Raw genomic sequence first — 13966 nt, forward strand, 5'->3', positions numbered from 1 at the left:
AGCTGTATTGTTCTCTGTCGACACGTACACATATGGCACGCAGACCTCCTTGGTGGGTTTGAGAACCTGTGATTTAACCTCTGAGAGACGAAGTGTCCTTTTTCTGGAGCATAATGAAGTAAAGCTCTCAGCCAGGCATTCTGCATTGCTGTCAAATATTTAGACAGTGTTAGCCTATCCCTGCTGACTCAACACACATATGTAGGCATGATTTACTCTCCCTTTCTCTTGGAAGTCTTTAAATGTGCAAGTGACACATAATGACATCAGTGATAAATTAATGAATTGTAATTATAGCTTATAGATGTGTTTCAACAGGTTTCCGCTGATGTTTAAAACTATCTGTACATTCAAAACAGAGACCTAGTAGGAATTCTGTTTTTGAGAATAAAGACATAATTGAATGAAAATAAAGTTACAATATTTCAAGTTGTTCTCCCTCAGAACATCTGACAGACGCAGGACACTGTTTGGGGCATGGCTGTCACTTAGGGAGGAGACCTTGGGAGGAAATTAAACATTTCAGGTTTTGAACGAAGACTTGTGACTATAAAAGGAAGAACTTTGGCAGAGCGTCATCTTCCCTCCAGTTCTCCTCTCACTAGGTTGAATAAACGTCTGATTTTCTCTCTGTTCAACATGCGGTTCTACGGAGCTCTGATCCTGTTCATGACTCTGTCTGCAGGTAAGAACCGCTTATGTTTTGGCTTGACACTGTAAAACAAAGAAATTAAAGTTATTAATGTTTGAAAGCTATTAGTCTTAGTCAAGTTTAGTTTAGGTTGTTGCAGTTTTCTTCTACGTTTTTCCTCTTAGAGTGATTTTGTGTTGTACTTTGTGTTCTTCAGTAAAGACCCTTTTGTTTTTTGAAACCTTGTCCTGAGTCGTGCAATTGAGTTCAAGCATTTGTGTCACATTCCTAAAACTGAGTTTATGTCCGAGCGAACAGACTGAGCCAAAACTTACCCACAGCAAGTGCGTTTGCTACTGAGAGATCCGCAAAATGCTGCTGTACCGCATTCAGTACGACACAAACTTCGGCTGTGGATTTTCTTGCGCTCAAAGATCGTAAAACGAACCTACGCTGTATCTATACTAGTCATTTTTAAACACTTTGAGAAACACTTTAAACTTATAACTTGTATTAATTTCATTTTACCAATAGACTCACGGACCACTAGGGGTCGCTCACGGACCACTCTTTGAGAAATACTGAATTCTAGACAGATATTTAGGGATAGTGCCCGTGTATAGCGTAGTTACTCATGTAGTAAATGTAATAAGTTTTCAATTCTCATGTGAATTGAAAAGTATAGTATACTGAAACCTGTCTTATTCACGGACCACTAGGGGTCGCTCACGGACCACTCTTTGAGAAATACTGAATTCTAGACAGATATTTAGGGATAGTGCCCGTGTATAGCGTAGTTACTCATGTAGTAAATGTAATAAGTTTTCAATTCTCATGTGAATTGAAAAGTATAGTATACTGAAACCTGTCTTATTCACGGACCACTAGGGGTCGCTCACGGACCACTCTTTGAGAAATACTGAATTCTAGACAGATATTTAGGGATAGTGCCCGTGTATAGCGTAGTTACTCATATAGTAAATGTAATAAGTTTTCAATTCTCATGTGAATTGAAAAGTATAGTATACTGAAACCTGTCTTATTCATCTGTTTGCTTTTGTCTGTCAAAAGCTTAGATGAAGGAAAGTATGCTGGCATGATCTTGCAATTTGCAGCCGTTTGACAGTGGTGTCAAAACTGCAGTGCATGGGTTTTAGACATACTACTTCTGTAAAGTGGTTAACTTTTTACCTTACAGGAAGAATTCAAGTGTGTGATGTTGAAGACGTTATATCAGAACCTCTATCAGAAATGATATGCCAGCAGCTGTGAAATGCAAGCTCTTGTTGTATGCTGATAATTCTTCATTATTGGAATCTGAGAATAATGTCAGTGAGAATTAAAAGAAAACTCTTAATAATGAATTATGACAGTATAAGAGAGTGGCTCATAGATAACTCATTTTCAATACAATTGGGTAAAACCGAGTCCAACCTGTTTGGAACTAAGAAGAAGCTGTTTAGAACAAATACATTGAAAGTTTCTTGTAATGGAGCTGAACTTGTATCTCAGACAAGTCTCATATTGAGTGATAATATTAGTAAAATCCCTTTCCTGTGAATCTATTGCTGCTAAAATGTTATCTAAGTATGCAGGCAAACTCAAGTTCCTGATTTGCAGAACAATGCGTCATTTCATTTAGGTGTTCGAACAGCCTCACGCTTCACATCAAGTCTTTATATTTAAGAGTCAGCTTAGGGTGTTTCTTTGTGACATTTGCAATGATGTTGTTATTTTAAATGTCCTTGTTTTTTCTGTTCAGTTTTTCTTAAATTGTAGTGATAGTGTTTCTGGATTTCAGGATTGTTTTCGTTCTTGTTTTTAATGTTGAATGTCTTTAATTTGCCTTCTAAAGTCTTGGGACCATGTTTGAAATAAATGTTTTCACTTTAACATGTTAACACGTTGTATATATTTATTTCTTTGTCTGATAACCCATAAATAAAATCAATCAGTCTTTGGATTCATAATTGACAACTTGTTTGTTTGTCTGTTTTCACTAATGTTTCTCTGCACAGTGTCTTACTGGAAATGTTTTGTGGTTGCACTATAGCCTACATTAATAGAAACATTTGTGTGGGGGTTTTACCACAAGAAACCACATACATACAAACAAACACACATTCAAAAGACAATCTTTCTAAACTGATGGTGTTTTGTGAACATTTGTAAAACAACAAGACTTAGATTTGGAGTATCTTAAACAAACTGTGATACTACACTGTATTTTTGTACAGTTCTCTAAACATGCACAGACACCAATTCTTGTCCTGTCATCTTCATCCGTTGTTTCTTCCTGTTTTTCTCTCACATTAAAGTTTCTATCGCTGATATTGAGGATTCCAGGCATACACCGACACCCATCATCAAACAGCTGATTCAATATTATTATACACTTTTCCCATCGTGCATATATTGTAAGTTATGAAATGCTTACCAAGGGTTGCCAATCTGTTTACCTCTGTATATATTTACACTTATAATTATGCATAAACAGTACTACACTCCTGTTTCCATTCACTTCATTAATTTGCAATTACTGTCTACCACACATTTATATTACTTTACTTTATATTTTCTAAAAGCTATAATGTATCCCTACAATTTAACTTGCACTATTTTACGTGATAGATTATGATTATTATTATTTCATACATATTTAATGAGCCTATTTGGAGGGACAACTCCTCTCTAATTGTTGTGGATATGACAATAAAGAGCTCAAAAATTCAAACTTGAAACTAGGTGAGGCAGGCAGAAACAGAGGCTGGGAAGCTAAGACGGTTGCATAATCAGGCTAAGTGTATGGGTGAAATAGGCTGTTCAGATAATGTGAATGCTGGGAAAGGTGATATAGCAGGCCTGGATGTGGAAGTCAAGTCACTGGAACATCTGAAAAAGTGGAAGTGTGAATTTGGGAGAAAGGACGAACAGAGAGGCCAGATGATCAGGAATAAACACACCTGAGGTAGACATTGTGACAGGTTTAGACTTTTGTTTACATGAGTTCATCGTTGTCAACCTGTCACATTCCATTGATAACAATAGTGCTTCAGTTACATATAAAAATCTATAGTCTGGATGGTGACTTTATATAGACCAGGGGAGAGCACATAACGCACATCTACAGCAACGATTCATCCTCTGTGGACCATGAATGTCTGTACCAAATTAGGTCCCAATCCAATTGTTGATGAGATATTTCAGACCAAAGAGGTGGAGTCATGATTATCATTGGCTTGGTTAGAGCCACAGTGACAGTAGTCAGATGGTTCAATAATAAGCACACAAATTACCATTTTGTGAACATTATAGGATCTAATACTTGTTGGGCAAGGCTCTGTAAATGTGTTCCCTTTGTGAAGTTTTGTTATCTAAAAACAATTCAATAAGATACATCATATTGCTATGATGACAAGCACACAGACTCACAACATTAAAACATACCACCCCCACACACTGTCGCGGCTGGTAACAAATGGATAATCTGGAATAAAGCCACTCAGATGTCTTTCGATGGCAGTGGTGGAAAGTAATTTAGTTAATTTACTCAAGTATTATATTGTGAGGTACTTCTTCTTTACTTTCTACTCCACTACAGTTCAGAGGGAACTATTGTACTTTTTAATCCACTATATATATCTGTCTGCTGGATATCTCGCAACTTCACAAACAAAACAGATGATCAATTTATGAAATATAATACTGTGCTTTAGAATAAACTATCCAACGGTATATAAAGTAGTTCAAATTACATTGAAATGCTCTTTATGTTCTAAAGCATCAGTAATTATAAATAATATTATATATATATATAATAATAGAGCCCTCTGAAAGGGATCATTCTGCCCAAACAATAGTTTTACTTTAATACTTTTAAGTACCTTTTTCTGTTAATACTTTGTTTTACCTTTATTTAAGTAAGATCTTGACTGTAGGGCCACCACTGCTTTCTAACTCTCATGTCACTTTTAGTTCCTGTATAAAGCTGTATTGTTCTCTGTCGACACGTACACATATGGCACGCAGACCTCCTTGGTGGGTTTGAGAACCTGTGATTTAACCTCTGAGAGACGAAGTGTCCTTTTTCTGGAGCATAATGAAGTAAAGCTCTCAGCCAGGCATTCTGCATTGCTGTCAAATATTTAGACAGTGTTAGCCTATCCCTGCTGACTCAACACACATATGTAGGCATGATTTACTCTCCCTTTCTCTTGGAAGTCTTTAAATGTGCAAGTGACACATAATGACATCAGTGATAAATTAATGAATTGTAATTATAGCTTATAGATGTGTTTCAACAGGTTTCCGCTGATGTTTAAAACTATCTGTACATTCAAAACAGAGACCTAGTAGGAATTCTGTTTTTGAGAATAAAGACATAATTGAATGAAAATAAAGTTACAATATTTCAAGTTGTTCTCCCTCAGAACATCTGACAGACGCAGGACACTGTTTGGGGCATGGCTGTCACTTAGGGAGGAGACCTTGGGAGGAAATTAAACATTTCAGGTTTTGAACGAAGACTTGTGACTATAAAAGGAAGAACTTTGGCAGAGCGTCATCTTCCCTCCAGTTCTCCTCTCACTAGGTTGAATAAACGTCAGATTTTCTCTCTGTTCAACATGCGGTTCTACGGAGCTCTGATCCTGTTCATGACTCTGTCTGCAGGTAAGAACCGCTTATGTATCCACAAGAAGGTATTTCCCCTTTAATTTTGGGGTTTCTTTTAGGAAGTTTTTCCTTGTGCGATGCGAGGGTCTAAGGACAGAGGATGTTGTAACCTGTACAGTCTGTAAAGCACACTGAGACAAATGTATAATTTGTGATATTGGGCTATACAAATAAATTTGATTTGATTTTGATTTGATTTATGTTTTGGCTTGACACTGTAAAACAAAGAAATTAAAGTTATTAATGTTTGAAAGCTATTATGGCGGTGAAGAATGTCCTAGTAGTTTGATAGGGCTCATTATTTTCTTTTTTATTAAAGCTATGAATGAAGATTGAAGATTTTTATTTATATTTGTTTTGAATAATAATGAAATAATGGAAATGTTTTAAAACTGTGGTACGATTTGAAAAAATACCAGTTGCAACACATCCATACTGAGGTATAATAGTTTCTGTCTATTCTCTCTTTCTGTACAGCATATGCATTGAAATGCTACCAATGTGTAGGCGAAACCTGCACAGGCCATACTACTTGTGATCTGGATTCAGACCAATGTTCCATCATATATGTGGACGGTGAGTTGTTCTTCCTCAGTTAATATTAAGCATTTCAAATAGATTACCTATCTCTCTGAGCTGATATATTGCTGTACTAAATGTCTGGTGGCTCGATGAAACTGTTTCTTTTCTTTTATACCTTGCAGACGTCCACAAGAAGATCTGCACGACCAGCTTGTCATGTACCAGTAATGATAACTGCTGTGCCACGGACTTGTGTAACAGCGCCATATCGACTGGCTCCAGTGTGCTCCTCCTGCTGTTGTCCTCAGCCATCATCACTGTCTTTCTCTGAGGCTCTGCAGCAGCTACATCTTAACAATGTGTGTCTTCTTTCTTACCCAATTTGTAACTCTGGAAGAATAAACACATTCCCAATATGTAAAAGTTGTGAATGACTGCAGATGGATATTTGCTCAATAAAACACAATATGACCCACCATTGAATTGTTTAATTCCTTTGGTTCTGCATTTCACATCCTTGTTTACAGCAACACATAGCTTTGTTACGAAGCACGAAACACAAAGATGTATGACAAAACAGGAACAACATCAACACTGAACATGGTTAATTGCTGATCCTCGGCAATAATTACACAGAAAAACAGACTTTAAGACTTTTGGACTTCCTCATTTGACATTTTTGAAAGCGGTGTCAAACCAGGAAGTCCAACACAACTAAACACAAATGAAATGCAGGAAATATTTGGTGTACTGTATTCTGTATCAGATATCAAGCTAGATTAAATATAGCATTTCTTTACGCATTTGGGCCTGCAAAAAGTATTATTTTATATTTTCTTAAAGACAACATTAGGTTACACTTTCTTTCTTTTTTTTCTTTTAAAATTAGGCAATGTGGGATGTATGTGGAACAGGGGGAATTATAGATAAAGAAACTCTACAGATAATGCAAAAGGCTAATAGTTTACAAGAGAAAAGTACATAGTTGCTCAAATCTGATATAAACTAAATTTAGTTCAGTTTGTTCGCAGGAGCTTAAAAATGTTTTATTAATTGAAAAATGTAAAATGAAGCATATTGTTGCTGTCATGTGAAAACTTCTAACTGTAGTTTTGTTTATGTCCATGTTTTCAACTCACTGTAAGGATCACATAGTTATGTTGAGGGTAACTAAATATATGGATGTCAAGCTTTTCACACAATATCAAACATGTTGTACAGAAAGTGCGACAACCATTTTGTTTTCTTTGGCAGTTTAACTTCATAATGCAGGAAGTATTCACTGCAATAAAAAGACCAATAAAACATTAGCAATTATTCAATTGCCACAAACAACATATTAGTAATATTATTTATAAGTATGCATTCATTTCTTCTAGAAATGTTGCTGTCTAATTTACGAGTCAAAGTCACTGTGTGTAAAATGTGAACATTAATGACTATGGCGCCATCTGGTGCTAGTTTTAAAAACGCAAGAAAGCGACACAAAGACTTCCAATTGTCAGCAATCGTTTCATTTTTCAACAAACAAAAACCATCAGAATAATTCACTGATCCCATAACAACTCTACACATAGTGACATAAACATTTTTAAAAAACAGTTTTGACTCTAGCTTATATAGAATAATTATTTTCAAGCAAGGCATTTATATAACTTAACCAGTAGTGTGCTTTACTTTCATGCCAGAAATCACTGTGTAAGAGCAGACAAGCATGTATTCAGATGGCAGATCCTCACGTACTTTGCGATGTCAGAGCTTAAAAATGTAAAGGTACAAATCATCAACCATATATCATTGTGTGCAGAGGTGAGTGTTTCCTCGTTCTACTGGTTCTCTGTGCTAAAGATGGCATAGCTTAGTTCAGCTGATAAGGCAAATAAAGTCACAAGGCAGACATGGACGGCACGTAATAATATGGCATCTTTGAGAACATTCCCTGTTTTCCAAGGCAAACCAGTAGCATGAGTGTCCTAAATCTATTTCTTGCTGTCGATCAACTAAATTAATTCTAACATAACAAATACATTTCTTTTAAATCTACCCTGAGCTGGGAACTTCTCCAAGTGAGAAAAGAAAGAAAAAAAAGAAGCATAAAGCAGCTGGCACTGAAATGACAGAATGGCACAACAGGTCACTGCAGTTTTGACATAAAAATATTTTTGCAGTCGTGATCTTGACAAGTACCCCAGATGAAACGCGTGAAGTTACCAACTCGGAGTCCAGTCTTAATAAACACACAACTATTATTAAATCATTCAAGCTATGGTGGAAGACTAGGTGACAATACAATCTGAGATCGGTTTTACTATTGGCTGTGGAAGGCACATGAGGATGAGGATCAGCTTAAGGATGGAGCAAGAGAATCAGGAGTGAACACAAGTTTCATTCTGATTCTTTGAGTGGACGGTTATAATCTGCAGGCAGACGTCCGAACAAAGAGCAGGGCAGAGGAGACATGAGGTTCATCTTTACCAAGAATCACACTGATGTGGCAGCAGATCCCCTGGTGGTCATTTCCCTTTAAACAACAAACTCTTCTGCTACTTCTTGGCATGTGTGCTGCTCACAAGAATGTACATGTGCATACAGTATGTGTGTGCAAGTTTATTAGTCTTGAATGTCTTCAGTGAACCCATGTGAAGAAAGCTATCTCGTCCAGGTCCACAGGGTAGTCAGTAAGGTACATGGGGCATTTATCAAAATGTTCCCCCTTGTAGCTTCTCCATCGTCCTGCAGGCAGGTAGATGTCCCTCTCCTGCTTTCCTGGCTCTAACACCGGAGCCACCATTAGGTCATCCCCGATCAGGAACTGGGAGTCGATCTTGTAGGCTGCCTCGTCGTTGATGGCGATCCACCAGAGGGGCCTGATGATTGGGTCTCCTGTATCAAGAACCTCGCCTGCCAGCTCGAGAACCCTTGGGGCCACCAGAGTCTCATGGAGCTCTGTGAACTTCTGCGCTATCTGTATCACCTGCAGGTTATTGCACCAAGACAAAGTGTTAGCATCACAGTAGAACATGGTGGCTGGCTAATTCGGACACTTTCTATTTGATTTCTGGTATCAAAACTTGTTAAAGGGCAAGGAAGTCTCAGAAGTGTGGGAGGGCTCAATAAAATCAGATGAAAAAAAAAAAAAAAATTAAATTATTATTAGTTATTATCTCCATTTATATTTATTATATCATCTAGCAAATGATAAATTATGATTAAATTGGTTATCATGCTTTCCTAACGTAATAAATTAGAAAAGTCTTTGATTAGCTGAAATCATCATTTGGACTCAACAACTTGACAAGATAGATGTGCGTGTGCATTATCACAAACACTCATAGTAGCCCCCTCTAATTATTAAATTCATGCACAGGAAATAACACAGAAACATGTATTTCTTGCTACTAATACAACCCTGTTTTACTTTGCTCACCTCATTGTCATAGGCCCACGGTGGTATAGAGAACTGCATGGCAGGCATGAAAGCAGACAGCTCCAACCATCGGATGTATAGCTCTCTGTCCGGCAGAACATTTTTGCCATCTGAGCTACCTAAATTACAAAACAGATGTCAGACTGCAGACTAAAACGATATTGAAGATCTAAACGTGTCTTTAAGAGGGCCAACTATGGACTCTAAGGCTCTGGTCGAATAGTCTTTTTTGCCCTCGGAAAGGTCCTAACTCAGTGAAAGGACACAGAAGTATTTAGGTGGCAGCCATCATTAGAGCTGGTTGAATTCTCTAAATGCTAAGGAAAGCTTCTTTTTGTATCTCCTTTAGCATAGGGTACACTGGACCACCTTTAAAGAAAGTAAAGGAGATGATGCTGCCCCACAATTCCTTGCGGCAGCATTAAAAGCGACGTACGTCAGTAACATCTGCTGTTCTCCTCCACATCTTTCCTTGATCTGATGACGTTTTACATCAAAGTCATGGAAGAAACTGGTTAGGAAAAGACATAGGATGTCATTTATCTTTTACTATTCGACCGCAGCCTTAAACTCTCTGTAGCCATATGTTATGTAGTACCATACCTGCGGTGCGGTTGGGGTAGGCATTCCCTCCTATCATATCAGGTAAGACAAACTGGTAACCCAGAATACTAATAGTCAGAACAGTCGGGATAATGGACTTGAGGCCGAGCTCATAACCCCACACGGAGTCTCTGTCAATGATCCTGAAGAAGCAGGAGATGTCCTGACTCTGGTAACCCACCCTCAGCTCTGCACGCTCACTGAATGGGATGGCCATCTCTGTGTAGCGGCGGGTGAAGGTGGACGGGTCAGACAGTGGCACCAGGGTGCTAAACTGCCGTGGGAGGTAGCTCGACTCTCCTGCATCGAACTTGAAGGACGTGACGCCATAGCGAGTTTTGATCATATGCAGATGTGAGGAATACCACTCGCGGGCTTCTGGGTTGGTGAAGTCCAAGATTCCTCCGATGCCGTTCCACCAGCGAACCAGAGCAGGCAGCTCACCGCTCGGCTCCCGAACAAGCAGTTCTTTCTCCACAGCAACGCCAAAATTAATGGAGTCATAGTTGATAAAAGGATGTGTCCAGAGTGACACTTGAAACCCGTCCTCTCCGAGTTTGTCAAACATACCGCTAGCATTGGGGAACTTCTGCGGGTCAAAGTCAAACTCTCCATAGTCGGCAGTGTAGCGGTCGTCCAGCTCCAGATGGGAGCATGTGAAGCCATGCTTGGTGATGTCAGAGGCGTAACGCAGCAGCTTCTCCTGAGTTACAGCTGTCTTGTGGAGAGCCCATGTGGACCACAGCGGCTTTTTGAACACTTCAGGAGACGGGACCTTGATAGGCTTTGGGAAATACCGACGCACCTGAGCACAACACATGCATACAGAGCAGAGACTTACTACAGGGATATTCACATCGACAGTTTTTTTTTTTTTTTTTTTTTAGAATGCACAGTGAAAAACCTTGTTTCTCTTTTGTATTTGGTTTATTTAGTTTAAAGCAAAAGGTTAACATTTTGGAAAATATGCTTATTTGTTTTCTGAGGAAGAGTTAGTCGAACAGTTAGAAACAACTCCATTATGAGTCCGTTACATATGAAGCTTTGTATTTACTACTTTTAACATTCTTAGTTTCAACACATAATAAGTTATAACTTTAAAAATCTTAACTACACTGTACTTATATAAGTAATAGAAGTTATTGTTAGAATCGCATTCTTACCATCAAAACTAAATCCACAGCATGTCTATACTCACCATGTATTTGTGGATGGAGGTAACATCCAACCCCACACACACTCTATAGCTGAGTTCAGGTAAGGCCTGCTGACCCTCTTCTGGTTTGAAGGGAGAGTCCTGGTATCGGGCCTGGAACCTGAGAGTCCTGTGCTTCTCTGACCAGCCCAAATGAAAAGGCACCGAGTCATTAATTTTGATGGCAGTGGCATTCGAAGAGAGCCAATAGCGTTCCAAGATTCCTCCAAAAGCGTTCCGATTTGAGTAGACATCACTGGTGATGAAAGGCTGCGGTTCCTCCTCACCCTGTATCCTGATAGGCCAGTACTGTGTTGCCGTCTCCGCCCCTCCGTACCAATGAGAGTCATTATAGGCCATGGCGTGCTCCACCGGGCGCTCATTTTGCAGCTCCTCCCAGCGCACACGGTAACATATCACCGTGTCCTTTGGTCGAACCGTCTGGATAAAGAAGTTGAGTTTGCCAGAATTTGACCGAGTACAGCTCAGAATATTTCCCTCCTTTGAGCAGGAGTCCAGATCCAGAGTGCCAGACCTGGAAAGGTAGCATCAGCAGAGGGGAAGAAAATAAAAATGAACTTGTTAAGCACAACTCTAAATGAGCAAGTATTATGAGCCTATAATAATTATTAGGCTATAAGAGTACTATAACAGAAAATAAATGCAATCACAATACAGAAAGATAATGTATGCTGCATTGTATTACTCTTTTTCACTGCAAATGCAGGGATTGCACTATGGCTATTTGTGTCAATGTGAGCTCTGGTGATAAAGGACATGACTAAATCACTTTTCCCTAAGGGTGTAATCATGTGTCTGCTTCGTGTGGCTTTCCATTATCCATCCACACATTTGCAGACAGGCAGCTTTTTAGTAGGGCTCGCACACAAAGAGAAACAACTGATCTGAGGCTATAAAAAGTGATATATGTTACAAGGATTATTGTTAGCCAAGAATTACTGGCTGTCAGTTACACAAGCAAAGTGTTTATTATTGGAGTGCACTGGATTGCATTACGATGTACAACTATTCCTATTTTTCTGATCTTTGTATTTTGATTGCTTTGAAATGGCCATGGCATCAGCAGGATTAATTAATTAATCAATAATTAAAATAATCCACACAGTGAACTAACCTGAAGGTCATACTGAAGACTACAGCCCCCGTCATGTTATGAATGATAAAACCATCCTTGTTGAGGTCCAACAGCTCAGCTTTCAGCAGCTGGGCTTTACGGAGGGAAGCTGAGTAGTAGCACCAGGCGACCACAGCAGCCAGCACCAACACACAGCCTAACATGCCTGCAATCACCAGGGGCCGACCTTCATGAGCCAGTTTCTTCTTCAGTGGAGAACCACCAGCTCCCCTGGCTGTCTGCTGCTCACTAGGAGCTACCGGGACGATCTGATACATACTGAAGACTTACAGCAGTGAGGTGTGCAGAGAAGCAGGTTTGGAGGAGAAGTGGCAGGAGCGGACAGTTGTTGTTAACTTGCTGTCAGTGTTGGGGAAAATGGAAGATTACTTCTTCACACTGGCAGTATAGCGGTGGAGGACAGTCTGATGTTTACCTGTCGATCTTTAGAAAAGTCTCCATTTCTGAATGAGGGCTGATTTGTACAAACCTGCGAGATAGACAAAGGCAGACAGGGATCAACATTCAGTTAAAGTATGGCCCAACGTGTAAAACATGTCAAATACCATAAATAATCTGAGGAGTTAAATTAATTTAATTTATTCGCAAAAATAGCAAAAAATACTGTTTACAGCCTCTAAAATGTGGAGATTTCCTGCTTTCCTGCTTTCCTCCTTGGACTGACAAAACAAGACATTTAAAGACATAACCTTGGACCATCAGAAAGTAGGATGGACATTTTTCACTATTTTCTGACATTTTATACACCAAACGATTAATCTAGAGGATAATCGAAAGATTATTAATCGTAATCGTTAGTTGCAGCCCTAATGTCATACACAGATCAAACTAAATTTCCAGTAAGGATGGGAGGACACCTAAATATAAACATAATATGTGCATATGTAAAGCATTATAATTATATATTGACAAACATACTAGTTCAATTCCATCACAAAGGGGGTGTGCTAGACAATCCAGTTCTAAGTACCACTGACAGTTTCCAGGAAGTATAGTTAAAATGGCTTTGGAGCTCTCCACACTGCATGCTCTCTATAACAATGTATTGTACAGTGATTCTGTATAAGACAGTTTATTTTGTAAAACACAAACACGTTTAATTAAAATTCCCTATAGTGCTGCTATATGTGTACCACCACCACAGTAGCGTAGTCTATGTGTCCCTATCTCTCCAACAAAGCTACATGTTACAGTACAGTGTGCACTTGCTGCTAGGTGTCTCCTGCAGAAGTTCAGCAGAGAGAGAGCACAGAAGCTTTAATCTAGTAAATGGTAGGTATATAGGCTCTGTAGCCACATAGACACCGATGGTAACAGAACCAATGACACCATAAAAACAGGGTATGATCAGAGAAAGTACAGACACCATGTCAGTCTGGTTCAATTACATTTATCTCTCAGCTATGAGCACCTTGGGAAAGAGTAAATAATATTTAACACTAGCAGCCCTCAAATAAGGGCACTGCAGTAAGCCTACAGTTTTCAGATTGAGCACAGGTCAATCATCTACAAAATAACCATATTTAACTGAATGAGGAAGCGTTTGTGGCAATGCAGCAGAGAGGAAAGGAAACCTTGTAAATGCATACCCTGCAAAAAACTGAGTTCCTGAACTTAAAGCAGCCCTTCACAGACACACTGCTGCGTGACCGGTGTTCCTCTTTACGACAGTTTACACACTCTTTTATGATACGATCATTTGCCTCCTCTGTGTAACTCTGGAAGAATAAACACATTCCCAATATGTAAAAGTTGTGA

The 13966-nt window shown here is 39.0% G+C and overlaps 2 protein-coding genes across 3 annotated transcripts; one reads left to right on the forward strand and one right to left on the reverse strand.

Annotated features, from left to right (window-relative positions):
- Positions 1-596: 596 nt before the first annotated feature.
- On the forward strand, positions 597-6307 carry LOC115012987 (lymphocyte antigen 6G-like). Of its 2 annotated transcripts, none has more exons than XM_029438903.1 (3): positions 597-685; positions 5783-5881; positions 6010-6307. In XM_029438903.1, the coding sequence occupies exons 1-3, from the start codon at positions 640-642 to the stop codon at positions 6156-6158; spliced, it is 294 nt and encodes a 97-aa protein (XP_029294763.1). In that variant the 5' UTR covers positions 597-639; the 3' UTR covers positions 6159-6307. The 2 variants fall into 2 exon arrangements, with proteins under 2 accessions (XP_029294763.1, XP_029294762.1); XM_029438902.1 differs by lacking the exon at positions 597-685 and adding an exon at positions 5181-5302.
- Positions 6308-7319: 1012 nt separating this feature from the next.
- On the reverse strand, positions 7320-12676 carry LOC115012986 (myogenesis-regulating glycosidase-like). The gene is made up of 5 exons (XM_029438901.1): positions 12188-12676; positions 11056-11587; positions 9858-10662; positions 9255-9373; positions 7320-8801 (listed from the first exon to the last, which is right to left on the reverse strand). The coding sequence occupies exons 1-5, from the start codon at positions 12463-12465 to the stop codon at positions 8454-8456; spliced, it is 2082 nt and encodes a 693-aa protein (XP_029294761.1). The 5' UTR covers positions 12466-12676; the 3' UTR covers positions 7320-8453.
- Positions 12677-13966: the final 1290 nt, after the last annotated feature.

The sequence above is a fragment of the Cottoperca gobio genome, chromosome 9 (genome assembly GCF_900634415.1).
Source record: "Cottoperca gobio chromosome 9, fCotGob3.1, whole genome shotgun sequence".
In the NCBI taxonomy this organism is placed as follows: Eukaryota; Metazoa; Chordata; class Actinopteri; order Perciformes; family Bovichtidae; genus Cottoperca; species Cottoperca gobio.

Coding starts and splice junctions, on each gene's coding strand:
- LOC115012986 (XM_029438901.1), bottom strand. CDS start 12,465: ATGTATCAGATCGTCCCGGTAGCTCCTAGTGAGCAGCAGACAGCCAGG. Junction 11,588..12,187: donor GTCTTCAGTATGACCTTCAG/GTTAGTTCACTG, acceptor CTACCTTTCCAG/GTCTGGCACTCTGGATCTGG. Junction 10,663..11,055: donor CCTCCATCCACAAATACATG/GTGAGTATAGAC, acceptor TGTTGTGCTCAG/GTGCGTCGGTATTTCCCAAA.
- LOC115012987 (XM_029438903.1), top strand. CDS start 640: ATGCGGTTCTACGGAGCTCTGATCCTGTTCATGACTCTGTCTGCAG. Junction 686..5,782: donor GTTCATGACTCTGTCTGCAG/GTAAGAACCGCT, acceptor CTTTCTGTACAG/CATATGCATTGAAATGCTAC. Junction 5,882..6,009: donor TTCCATCATATATGTGGACG/GTGAGTTGTTCT, acceptor TATACCTTGCAG/ACGTCCACAAGAAGATCTGC.